The sequence below is a fragment of the Ipomoea nil genome, unplaced genomic scaffold (assembly GCF_001879475.1).
Source record: "Ipomoea nil cultivar Tokyo-kokei standard unplaced genomic scaffold, Asagao_1.1 scaffold2283, whole genome shotgun sequence".
NCBI lineage: Eukaryota > Viridiplantae > Streptophyta > Magnoliopsida > Solanales > Convolvulaceae > Ipomoea > Ipomoea nil.
The window spans coordinates 897,449-910,538 of record NW_017618711.1 but is presented as its reverse complement, the minus strand read 5'-3'; the positions used below and the strand labels follow the sequence as shown (position 1 = coordinate 910,538).

The window sequence follows — 13,090 nt, the reverse complement described above, 5'->3', positions numbered from 1 at the left end:
AGCCAGAAATATGGATTCCAATCCTAGTCTTAATTCATTGCTCTCAATCATTATAACCCTCATCTTGATCCAGGTGCCTGAAACTTTCTGTCAAAATAATGGTAGCAGTCCTCCTGATGAGTTTGTGAGCTGCGGTGAGTCATTCAGCTGCGCCGGTATTGAAGACTTGGGCTACCCTTTCTGGGGTAGAAGCCGGCCGGCCTACTGTGGCCACCCGGCTTTTGAGCTGAACTGCAGTAATGAGTTCCCAGAAATCGCTATCCGATCAGTACAGTACAGAATTTTCAATATTAGCAACCAGTCACAGACTGCCAAAATTGCCAGAAATGATCTGTTAAACAATATATGTCCCTGGCATCCTCAAAACGCATCCTTGGACTTCAACCTCTTCAACTACGTTCCCTCTGGCGATCAGAACATCAGTCTGTTCTACGGTTGCAGCACCGTTGTAAAGCCTGCTCTCAACTGCAGTGAACACAATTCCAGTTTCCGCTGCAACAACGAAAACCCTCCCCCTGTCGTTGATCCATCTCGTGATTCTCGTCCAACTTCCCACCTCTTCAACTGCACTGAATCGAATGGCGGCAATTCCAGCCATTGCAATATCATTATTAAAAACCAAGCGTCCTTTGCTTCGATTCCCCATATCTTCAACTGCAGTGAAGGCAATTCCAGCTTCGGTGTGTATGGCCTCGGGACGTCGCCCAGAATAAGGTGTGGGATTCAGGTCGTTGTTACTGTCACTCAAGGAGCTTTTGAGGCTTTAGGTAATGCATCCCATGCTTCAGAGGAGTTGATAAGAACATCCATGGCGGGCGGTTTTTCTGTGGAGTGGAAAGCAAATAATAGCTTGTGCCAGGAGTGCATGAGGTCAGGGGGACGATGCGGCTCCAATGCCAATCTCATTTCAACACAATTTGTTTGCTACTGTGCCAATCCAACCTTTTCATCCACCTGCACCAACATTCGCAGTCACACTAATGGTGATAACAATGGTATGCTCCCTGCCCTTTTCATTGTCCTTAGCTTCCTTATCTCTTCACTTGCTCTTTCACCTCAGTGTAAAAATTTCATTAATTTTGCAAATTCAAAAGTTTCTCGAATAGTCAGTCTGTGATTTTGATTGAGTTTTTGGCTTCAATAGGCAATTGAAGCCAAAAGGCTTGTTTGGATAGCTAAGTTCAAATGTTAAATTTACCTTGACATAAAAGGCTTGTTTAGTTAATAGCGAATCCGTCAAAATTTTGATGGATCGGCCATTTTTGACATTTTGACGTGGTCAAAACGTCAAAAAGCTAGTGTGGTAAACCAACGGTAGCAAACCGCTGAAATCTCAAATGCGGCAAAGTGCAGCTTTTGGGATTAGCCCAAAACACCCCCACCATATAAAATAAAATTAAAATAAAATAAAATAAAATATTTAAAAAAATTACATTTTTTTTTTAACTATTAACTACACAGGAGCCTTAGAGCATCCCCATTAAGAGGATTGTTCACAGTTTTTTTTTTTTTTTTAAATATCAACTTGAATGAGAGAGGGGGAAGGAGTGGGCTGCTCATGCAAAGACCAAGTTTTTTTTCAAAATTTGTGGGTCCCACCAAGAGAGAGGAAGAAGTGTGTGGGTCAGAATTTTTTCAGTCTTTTTTCAAATATTTTTCTCTCCTCACTCATATTTTGGACCTAAAAACTTGTGCTAACAACTTATCTATGGAGGATTCCCTAAGGCTCATTAAATAAAAGGCTCCTTTCGCTGCAAATTATGCTGTGGAAACGTGTTTACCATGCGCATGGTGAACACAGGGGTAGATCCATAATTTTTATACGGTAGATTCATAATTTTTTTTTTAAACGTGGATTCATAATTTTGTTTTTCATTTGTTGTTACAGATATTATGAATCTACAGTATAGAAATTATGAATCTACAGTATAGAAATTATGAAATTACATCTTAGAAATTATGGATCTATCCCGTTAACAACAAATGAAAACAAAAATTATGAAGATGAGAATTCAAAATCAAAATCAATTACAGAAAGATAGGAATACAGGAGAGTATATCTCAGTCTATTTCTAACTGTTCCTATCTAACAGGTTATTAGTAGAAGACTAGTTCTAACCATACAATAATAACTATATAGTAAAACATAACAATTAATATAACTCATACACCCCCTCAAGCTGACGGTGTTAGGGACACAACGTTGAGCTTGTCGCGGAGAGCAATAAACCTTGGCCCAGCCAGCGGTTTAGTGAGAATATCTGCAAGCTGATCCTTCGTAGAGACAAAATTAACCACAAAGTCACCACTGGCTACCTTATCACGGACAAAATGATAGTCGATTTCAACATGCTTCGTTCTGGCGTGGAAAACTGGATTTGCGCAAAGATACGTCGCTCCCAAGTTATCACACCATAAAGTAGAGGGTTGCCCTGAGTGAAGTCCTAACTCCCGAAGTAGAGAAACAACCCAAGTAACCTCAGCTGCCACATCAGCTAAGGCCTTGTATTCTGCTTCAGTCGATGAGCGTGCAACTGTCCGCTGTTTCCGGGAAAGCCAAGAAATGAGATTCGACCCAAGGAACACTGCGTACCCGCTGGTGCTCTTCCGATCTATAGGACATCCGGCCCAATCGGAGTCGGAATAAGCGTGAACAGAGGAAGTTGACGAGGGACTAAGCCGCAACCCATACTCCAGTGTGCCCTTTACATACCTTAAGACCCGCTTGACCATACCCCAATGCTCATCAGTCGGGGCATGCATAAACTGACATAACCGGTTTACAGCATATGATAAATCCGGCCGAGTGATGGTGAGATACTGTAAGGCCCCAACAATCCGACGGTACTGTGTGGGATTGTCAAACGCCTCATCTGACGGCGTGACTGGCTGAGTTGTCGAAGTAGGAGTGGCTAAGGGCTTGCAGTCAACCATACCTGCCCTATTCAAAAGATCATTCATGTAACGACGTTGTGACAAAATTACACCTTCCGGGGTATCCACTGTCTCAATTCCCAAGAAGAAGCTTGGTTTACCGAGGTCTCTGATTTTGAAAGCCGTTGCAAGACGGTGTAGCAAGGTGTTAATAAGTGTTGCACTGTTTCCCAGCATAATAATGTCATCAACGTATACTAATAAAAAGACCTGACAACCATCTGAACTGTAGTAAAAGAGGGACACATATGTTTTTGAAGCACTGAAACCCGTAGTGAGCAGAAAGTCATGAAGACGTTTAAACCACGCCCGAGGTGCCTGCTTAAGGCCATATAAGGACCTCTGCAAGTGACAGACATGATCCGGATGAGTTGGGTCTTCGTACCCCGGTGGCTGTTTCATAAATACAGTTTCAGCTAGACGCCCATTTAGGAAGGCGTTGTGAACATCTAGTTGCCGTAAGGTCCACTTGTTGGTGATAGCCAACGAAAGAAGGAGACGAACAGTTGTCGGTTTGACAACCGGGCTGAAGGTGTCGAAGAAATCTTCCCCAGCGACCTGATTGTAGCCTTTAGCCACAAGCCGTGCCTTATGCCTCTCTACTGAGCCATCAGCAGTCCGTTTGGTGCGAAACACCCACTTACACCCAATGATATTCATATCGGGCTTGGGTGGGACCAAACGCCAAGTGTCGTTATGCAGAAGGGCATTAAATTCCTAATCCATAGCATCCCTCCACTGTGGATGCCCAACAGCTTGGGAATAACAAGTTGGATCAGCTGCAATAGCCGTGAGGGCTTGAAATTCTTCATCAGTTCCATGAGTCTGATAGCGAAGACGCATGACATGAGCCCGTTCCTGTGGTTGGGTCCGACCTCGACCTCGACCCCGACCCCGTCCCCGAGTGGCTGGGACAGCGGGCTCAATAGCTAATGGTGGGGCTTCTCGAGCTATTGGACGTGGGTCTGAGTCAGGAGATAAGGGAGTGACAGGACGCACCTCTGGGTGGACCTGAACTGGCACAACGGGCCCAGATGCCCAAGGCACTGGCTGGGGTTCAACACTGCGAGGTGTCACACCTGTAACAAACGGAAAAATTGTTTCATCAAACCGCACATGGCGACAGATATAAGTTTTTCCACTAGTTAAATCCATGCATCTGTATCCTCGAAAAGAAAGAGGATACCCCAGGAAGACACACGGGGTGGAGCGAAACTCTATCTTATGCCGATTGTAAGGCCTAAGATAAGGGTAACACAGGTAAGGGTGAGCATCGGTCGGTTACGGTCAATAACCGACCGAAAACCGAAAAACCGATCACCTTTTTAACATCTCATAACCGACCGTAACCGACCGCCCTTATTCATATAACCGACCGAAACCGATTGAGTCGGTTTCGGTCGGTTATGGTGGTAACCGAATAATCGAAACTGAGATTAGAAATTCTGCAAATTATCATCAAATAAAATAATAATAAAAGTCCATACTTCATAATAAAACAAGTTAAACAACACTGCCAAGTTCACAACACTGCCAAGTTCACAAGTTCATAAAATAAGCAATTTAACATAGTTCATACTTCCAATCTGCCAAGCAATTTAACAATTAACATAGTTCATAAAATAAGCAATTTAACACTACAAGTCACAATCTGTCAATCCATGCCCAAGTGACCAAGTCATCATTCATCAATCATCAACATGTTTCCAAATTCCAAAGCCAGAGTTCATCACCTGCTTGCATCAAAAGATAATCAAAAGTGAATATATGATATATGAATATGATAATTATTAATTAATACATAATAAATAATACAGTATAGCAGTACTAACTTACACAGTCAATTATATTCTTCTTGCATCTTGTTTTTCTAATCAATCACAGGATCGAAACTCAACTTTGACATATCTAAATCATATAAAAATACAAACATTACATAAAGAAAGAACAATAAGAAAATTATAATATTTAAAATAAAGTAATGATTTTGATACTCACCCACGTCAAATTTATACATCTCTCCAACATCATGCTCAACTAAATCAGTCATTGAAATGACGTTTTCATCTCGTAACCAATCTTGAGTGCACACAAGAGCTTGTACAATTTTAGGAGTTAACGAACTCCTATAAGTATCAAGCACACGTCCACCAGTGCTAAATGCAGATTCAGATGCGACCGTTGATATAGGAACTGCCAATACATCACGAGCCATGCATGAAAGAACGGGAAATCTATGAGCATTTTCTTTCCACCAACGGAGAATATCAAATTCACCACCACCAATTTGAGTATCAAGCTCTTCATTCATGTATTTATCCAATTCATTTTTTTGCTGCCCAAGGCCAATTTCAGCCAAATACTTTTCAAAGTCACTTACAATGTTTAGTGGACTTTTCACATCCGCATTAGTTGCACTCATTGTCATTGGTTGAGTAAAATTGCTACCCTCACAATGTGAAACTTTCACCAATCCATGGTATTCCATAAACAACTTGTTAGTCACTTCTTTAAGTTTAGAAGACAACACTGAAGCTTGATCAGGTGAATACATTCTCTTGAAACAAAAATCAGCAAACACATATTTCCTTCTAGGGTCAAGCACAGTTGCAACATAAAGTATCATATTCATCCTCTCCACATTCCCCCAATATTTGTCAAATTTCTCCTTCATTCTTTTGGCCATAGCACTAAACTGTTCGTCATCACTCTTAATCCAATCACACAAAGTACAATACAATTCACAAATTTCAGGAAAGTAAACATTGCAAGTCACATATGTAGTTCCAGAAACTTTCAATGTGAATTCATAGAAACGTTGCAAAAACTTGCTCACCTTCCTAACATTTTTCCAATCCTCTTCCTTGGGTGTGCCACTATTCAACACAAGCTCATGCTTATAATTGTGGTCAATCCCTTCAAATCTCTCAAATGCTCTTTCAAATTTTTGAGCCGCATCTAACATCAAGTAAGTGGAATTCCACCTAGTGCTACAATCCATGCTCAACAAAGATTTAGATTGAATTTTTTCTAATTCTATACATTCTTTAAACCTGTGCAATCTAGCCGGTGATTGCCTCACATACTTCACCGCAGATCTAACCCGAGCAATTGATTCATTCACTTCCTTCAACCCGTCCGTGACAACCAAATTAATAATGTGTGCAACACATCTCATGTGAATAAATTTGCCCTCTAATATAGTTCCACTCACATTGTTCAATTTCCTTTTCAAGTATTGAGTAGCTACATCATTTGAACTAGCATTATCCACCGTAATTGTGAAAACCTTGTCTATTGCCCAATCACGCAAACATTTTTCAATCATCTTACCAATATCTTCACCTTTATGACTATTAATTGGACAGAAATTAATTATTCTTTTTTGCAAGCTCCAATTATTGCCAATAAAGTGACAAGTAAGACACATATAATTTTCCCTTTGCAATGATGTCCAAGTGTCAGTGGTAAGTGATACCCTAAGTGAAGACATATGGATTAACTTAGACAGCTTTTGCTTCTCCTCCAAATACATGCCATAACAATCCCTAGCAATAGTCCATCGCGATGGAACCTTAAACCTTGGACAAGCAATAGACAAACATTTTTTAAAACCCTTAAATTCAACAAACTTGAAGGGGATTTCATGATTTATAAGCATTTCAACAATACTCTTTCTAAGTGCCTCAGCACTATACTTCACACAACCTAGTGACCCTTCCCCTTCAAGCAATTCAGTTTGACTAGGGTCACTACTAGCACGGGGCATTTTCGGACAGGTTCTAACATGGGATTTTAGTGAACTAGTGCCGTTCAGTTTAGGATCAGCAAACAATTCTTTCTGACAATAATTGCATCTAGCTTTTTTCTCACTATTGTCATTATGAATTTTAGTAAAATGCTCCCATACCACAGATCTTGGTCGGCTAACCTTTCTTTTCTTAGTTTGATTTACTTCCTCATTGCCCTCAGTTCCAGCCGTTAGTGCAATCTCTAGCTCTTTTTCAACCGTATCATCATCCATATGCATCGATCTCATTGTTGACATCTATAATTTAATGAATGTAGGAAACGAGATCATTAAACATCCCTATCATATATTCATATCTTAACACTGTAACATGTAAAATTATCACAGTGAAACCTTATAACTAATTTCAAAATTATCACAGTGAAACCTTATAACTAATTTCAAAATTATCACAGTGAAACATTATCACATTCATACCAAATAACTAATTAAAGATTATAACTAATTTCAAAATCGTAACAGTGAAACCTAAACATTATAACTAATTTCCCTTATAACTAATTTCAAAATCCTAACAGTGAAACCTAAACATTATAACTAATTTCCCTTATAACTAATTACAGATTGAAGATTGAAGTAAGCAAAAATTAGAAATTAAAAGCAAGCAAAAATTATAAATTACCTTGAATCTGGAATCTGGAATCTGGATCTTGGAATTTTGGAGCCGAAAGTCCCGAAACAGTGAGAGCACAAAAAAATAGTAGAGACTGGAGAGGGCTGCGTCGAAGAAATGGAGATTTATAAAGAGATAGAAAAAAAAAATCAGTGAAATATATGAGAGGTGGAGAGAAACTCAGAAACTTACCGAGTTACCGGTGGTGACTTGGTGACGCCGTGACGGTCTGACCTTCTGACGGAGTGACGGTGAGAGGGCTGCGGTGGTAGGGGGCTAGCGGCGCTGCTCGTGCTCGACGCCTGGCCGGAGGGGGTTCGCGGACTGACGGTGAGAGGACTGGCCAGCTGCGGCTGCGGTCTGCGGAAGCCGGACTGCCGGAGAGGGTTCGCGGTCGCGTCTTCGCGATTCGCGAACGGCGATCGGGCGATGTAGAGTCGTAGAGAGAGTGAGAGACGATAGGGTTAGACGGTTAGTGACTTACAACTCAGCCAGTGAGCCCTCATTATAATTATATATTTATAATTTATAATTTATAATAAATTATTATATATACCATCGGTTATTCGGTAACCGCGGTTTTGAATGGGCTATAACCGACCAAATAACCGATTAGCCGAAAACCCGAATTTTTTTTTCTTCTTAAAACCGAAAACCGAAATTCTCGGTCGGTTCGGTTATCGGTCAACGGTTACGTCGGTTTCTCGGTATTTATGCTCACCCCTAAACACAGGCACCCGAAGACGCGTAGAAACTGATAAGGGGGTAGCTTTTTGTGTAGACAGAAATGTGGGCTTTCAAACTTTAGGGCAGAGGAAGGTAGGTAATTAATGAGACATGTGGCTGTCACGAAAGCATAGTCCCAGTATTGTTGTGGGACCGACCCTTGAGCTAGAAGAGCTAAACCCGTTTCGACAATATGTCTGTTGCGGCGTTCAACTCTCCCGTTTTGCTCGTGCGTGTAGGCACACGACTGTCGGTGATTAATCCCAAGAGATTGAAACGTAGCGTGGAGTTTGCGGTATTCACCCCCTAAATCTGATTGTATGGACTTGATAGAGCGCAAGAATTGCCACTCTACCAAAACACGAAAAACATCAAAAGTTTTATAGATGTCTGATTTTACCCTTAATGGATAAAACCAGCAATAACGTGAAAAATCATCTACAAAGAGAAGAAAATATCTAAAGCCACTAGACGAGATAACTGGTGCAGGACCCCAGATATCTGTATACAATAAGTCAAGAACATTATTACTAGAGTTATCAATTATGTCTAATGGAAAACGACATGACTTGCCAAGGTGGCAAGCCGTACATGACCCGAAACTAGAATTATTTTGTGACACTAGACAGTGCTGCAGAATTTTGTTTTGGACTAGTTTGTGTGGATGACCAAGTCTGCGATGCCAAATTGCGGGTGTTGCACGGGAACTAACGAACGCGAAATGACTCCGGGAAATGGGTAGCTTGTATAGACCTCCAGAAGTCGGGCCTTTAAGGAGCACCGCCTTGGTGCTGGAATCCTTCACAACAAAACAACTGTCATGAAATTCAAAATAAACAGAATTTTCTTTAGCGAATTTTTGTACAGATAATAGTGGGACAGTCAATTTCGGGACATGAAGAACATTAGATAGGTGTAACTGTTTAGACAAAGAGGGGATCGATGCATGGCCAACCCGTGAAATTACTAAACCTGTACCATTGCCCACTCGGAGAGTGTCCGGGCCATTATACTCCTCCGAGGACGTGAGCATTCCGACTTCGGGAGTTGCGTGGGCCGTGGCTCCCGTATCGGGATACCACGCATCAACCGGGGGTGCAGACGTGACCGGCGAGTCACCGGAGACAGCTACATGGGATTGAGGCGGTGGTTGGGTCGTGTACCGTTTGTTGCAATAAACAGCAGTATGTCCATGTGTTCTACAGATTTGGCACCGTGGAACACCACGTTGATTACGACCACCGCCGCGATTCCGGCCACCCGGGAGGGGGTTGGGTGTTTTGCGGTGGAGGATCGTGTTTAGGCTGATACCAGATGAGAATTCAAAATCAAAATCAATTACAGAAAGATAGGAATACAGGAGAGTATATCTCAGTCTATCTCTAACTGTTCCTATCTAACAGGTTATTAGTAGAAGACTAGTTCTAACCATACAATAATAACTATATAGTAAAACATAACAATTAATATAACTCATAATGAATCTACGTATTCAAAAAAAAAAAATTATGAATCTACAGTATAGAAATTATGGATCTACTCATGTGTTCATCATGTGCATGGTGAACACGTTTCCACAGCATAACTATTGTCTTTTCGCCTTCCCCCTCGGATGTGGGAACACATCAAATGGGGAAGGTTTGGGAATAGGGGAGTTGAACTCCTTTTATAGAGGAGTTCAACCCCTATTTCCCTTCTACTTTTGATGTGGTATTATTATCATTATTATTATTATTGTTGTCGTCATCGTCGTCTTGTTATAATTATTATTATTTTTATCTTGTTAGGTAGTATTATTTATTTTTATTTTATTATTACATAATAAAGTTAATAATAATATTATTATTATTGTTATGAATGTCTTTTTAGGTCTTTTTACATGTTAATCGCTAATCTAAACCACTACTTTTACCAAACATCTTTTTACAAACCGCTGATACAATCCGTTGGTCAAACCTGCTAACGCAATTCGCTATATGTGAACCGCTAACGCTAACCGCTAACCGCTGATTTGCCAAACAAGGCCAAAGTCAAAATCTGGGGTTCCTTAAAATTTCAGCTCTCTCTGAGATGTAAAGTTTCTTCTTCAAGTACATTTCAACATTTCAACCTTGTTTCTTCTTGCCCCTGAAAAATGCAATCTAATGTTCCTCCCAAATTTTTCTTCACTGCCATTACAATCTTCATATTCTTATGTCACTTGTCATAGCCCTCAGCTCTCTTCTACTGCAATTTTCCTGCCTTTCAACCAGATTGCCGTTGGCGCCCTAGCCCCATACATAACTATCCAATCCAGAACATAGAAATTAATGATCTTCAATATCAGCAATGGATATACAGAATGTAATTAACATAAAGTAACTACAGGTTTCATCCTGATCAAGTGTGTGAGGGCCACAATAGTTGTGTGTGTTATATTTAGCATAACATTTTAACATGTATTTCCTCTTGCAGAATCTAAAAAAGGGCTTAGCATTGGGGTGAAACTTGGTCTAGGTAAAGTAATCACCTTTCTTTCACATTCTTTTTGTTAATATGATTCTCTGACCTTCTTTCAACCTTTATTATATGCAGTTGCCATGTTTGGCTTACTGGGAGTAGTGCTAACTTCAATGCTTATAATCTGCTTCTTCAAAAGGAGAAGTTCCTGGAGAAAGGGAGACAAAAGAAAAGAAAATATTGAAGAATTCATAAGGACTAATGAATTCCATGCTATCAAGCTGTATACTTATTCGGATATAAAGAAAATGACTAACTCATTCAGTGACAAAATCGGTCAAGGAGGTTTTGGTAGTGTATATAGAGGAAAGTTACCTGATGGGTGCCCAGTAGCTGTGAAGCTATTGACCAACACAAAGGGTAATGGGGAAGATTTCATCAATGAAGTTGGTAGCATTAGTCGAACTTCCCACGTGAACATAGTTACTCTTGTAGGGTTCTGTTATAAGAAGAAAAGAGCTTTGGTCTATGAATTCATGCCTAATGGATCATTAGACAAGTACATAGGCAACAAAGGGTCCCAAAATAAGAATTATTGTCAGTTGGAGTGGAAGACATTGTACCAGATTGCAATTGGCATTGCTCGAGGACTAGAATATCTGCACAGAGGGTGCAACACAAGAATCATGCACTTTGACATTAAACCTAACAACATTCTTCTGGACAGGGACTTCACCCCCAAAATCTCTGATTTCGGCCTCGCAAAACTGTGCAAGAAAAAGGAGAGCGTTGTGTCTCTATCCGTGTACGGTGCTAGAGGAACCGTAGGATACATTGCTCCAGAAGTTTTCTTCAGAAGCATTGGAGGTGTCTCCCACAAGTCTGATGTTTACAGTTATGGCATGACGGTTATCGACATGGTGGGAGTAAGGGAGAACGAAGAGGCAGGTGAGACTAGTGACTCGTGTTTTCCCAATTGGATATATGAGCAGCTGGAGCAAGGCTTTAATTTCAGCCTTGAAGGCATCACAGATGAAGATGATAAAGAAATGGCAATGAAGATGATGTTGGTTAGTTTGTGGTGCATCCAAACCAATCCAGCGGACCGCCCTTCCATAAGAAGAGTGGTGGAGATGTTGGAGGGAAGCATTGAGTCCTTGCACATTCCACCGAAACCATATTTCTGTCCTCCAACTGATGAATCACCTCAGCAGTCCTCTACATCATCTGTTACCACACAAATCTGAGGCAACAAACTGTCCATAATGTATCAAATTAGGGTTTTAAGTATGGGATCTTATGACTATATCTAAATACTGCCAACCTGCTGTTTTCAACAAAGTAAAAATAGTGTTTTGTCATGTAAGAACAAATTTGATAAATATTCATAACTCTCATACAGAGTATTAGAGCTGAAATCATCCATTAAATAATGAAACCGTGTAATATAATTTTTTTTTTTTAATTAATAGAGTACAATATGTGACAATATGTAGATACTGTTGTCTCCTGGTCAGTATGGGTAGTCTTAGTATAATTGTGTAGGTATATGGGAGTGTTTGGTAAATAACGGTTAGTTGATTGGGTTAGTAGATTTAACGACTAATTGATAACATTAATTGATGGTAGAAAAATGTTTGGTAAATTAGTTGTTAGTTGATAGCGGATTATATACAAAATGACTTTTTCAAAAAGTTAATCGAAAAACAGCTTTGAGGAGCTTTTTGAATTTTAGCACTTTGCATTGGAGCAATAAGCTGTTACAAAAAGCTAATAAATCTAGGGATGGCAATGTGCCCCGTCCCCGACGGGGATCCCCGATCCCCGCCCCGAAAGAGACGGGGATGGGAAAAATTTTTAGGGAACGGAAACGGGGATGGGGAATATGTGTGATTTTCCGCCGGGGACGGGGACGGGGACGGAGATACCCCTCCCCGCCCCGTCCCCGAATAATTTTATATATATTTAAAGTACTAACAATATATATAACAATACAGTGCAAAACTGCCAATTATATATACTGTGTCAACATTCATTTTATATATATATATAGTTAGTTAGTTAGTTACTTAGTATTTTAATTTTTGAAACTAGTACTTAAATTTTAAATTTTTATTACTAAAAATTAAAATTATTTAACATTTTGACTAGGAGTTGACGGGGAATGGGGATTCCCCGACCCCGTCTAATTCCCCGCAGGGACGGGGATGGGGAACATTTCCAATTCCCCACCGGGGATGGGGAGTATACTCCCCGCCCCCGCCCCGCCCCGCCCCGTTGCCATCCCTAAATAAATTAAACACTCATATTGATTACTTAACCAAGTTAAATAGCTAATAGTGATTAAATAAACCAAAATTAGCTCAGAAGCTAACTATATTACCAAACACGACCTACTGATACCCATACTATTATAACTTACATTATCTTTTTCAACTATTGTTATCATGCACATACATCATATCTACCATATATTTTCTTATATTCTTCAAAGTAATAATATATAGACATTATATATATTGGAGTACTATATAAGTTATTTCCTAAAACTATAAATATCAAATCTA

At 40.1% G+C, this 13,090-nt stretch overlaps 1 protein-coding gene across 1 annotated transcript; it reads left to right on the top strand.

The window, feature by feature from the left end:
- The first annotated feature begins 10 nt into the window (after positions 1-10).
- Positions 11-11,986, top strand: LOC109151142 (LEAF RUST 10 DISEASE-RESISTANCE LOCUS RECEPTOR-LIKE PROTEIN KINASE-like 2.4). The gene is made up of 3 exons (XM_019299059.1): positions 11-995; positions 10,539-10,580; positions 10,659-11,986. Exons 1-3 carry the CDS (start codon positions 11-13, stop codon positions 11,768-11,770), a joined length of 2,139 nt encoding a protein of 712 aa, XP_019154604.1. The 3' UTR covers positions 11,771-11,986.
- Positions 11,987-13,090: the final 1,104 nt, after the last annotated feature.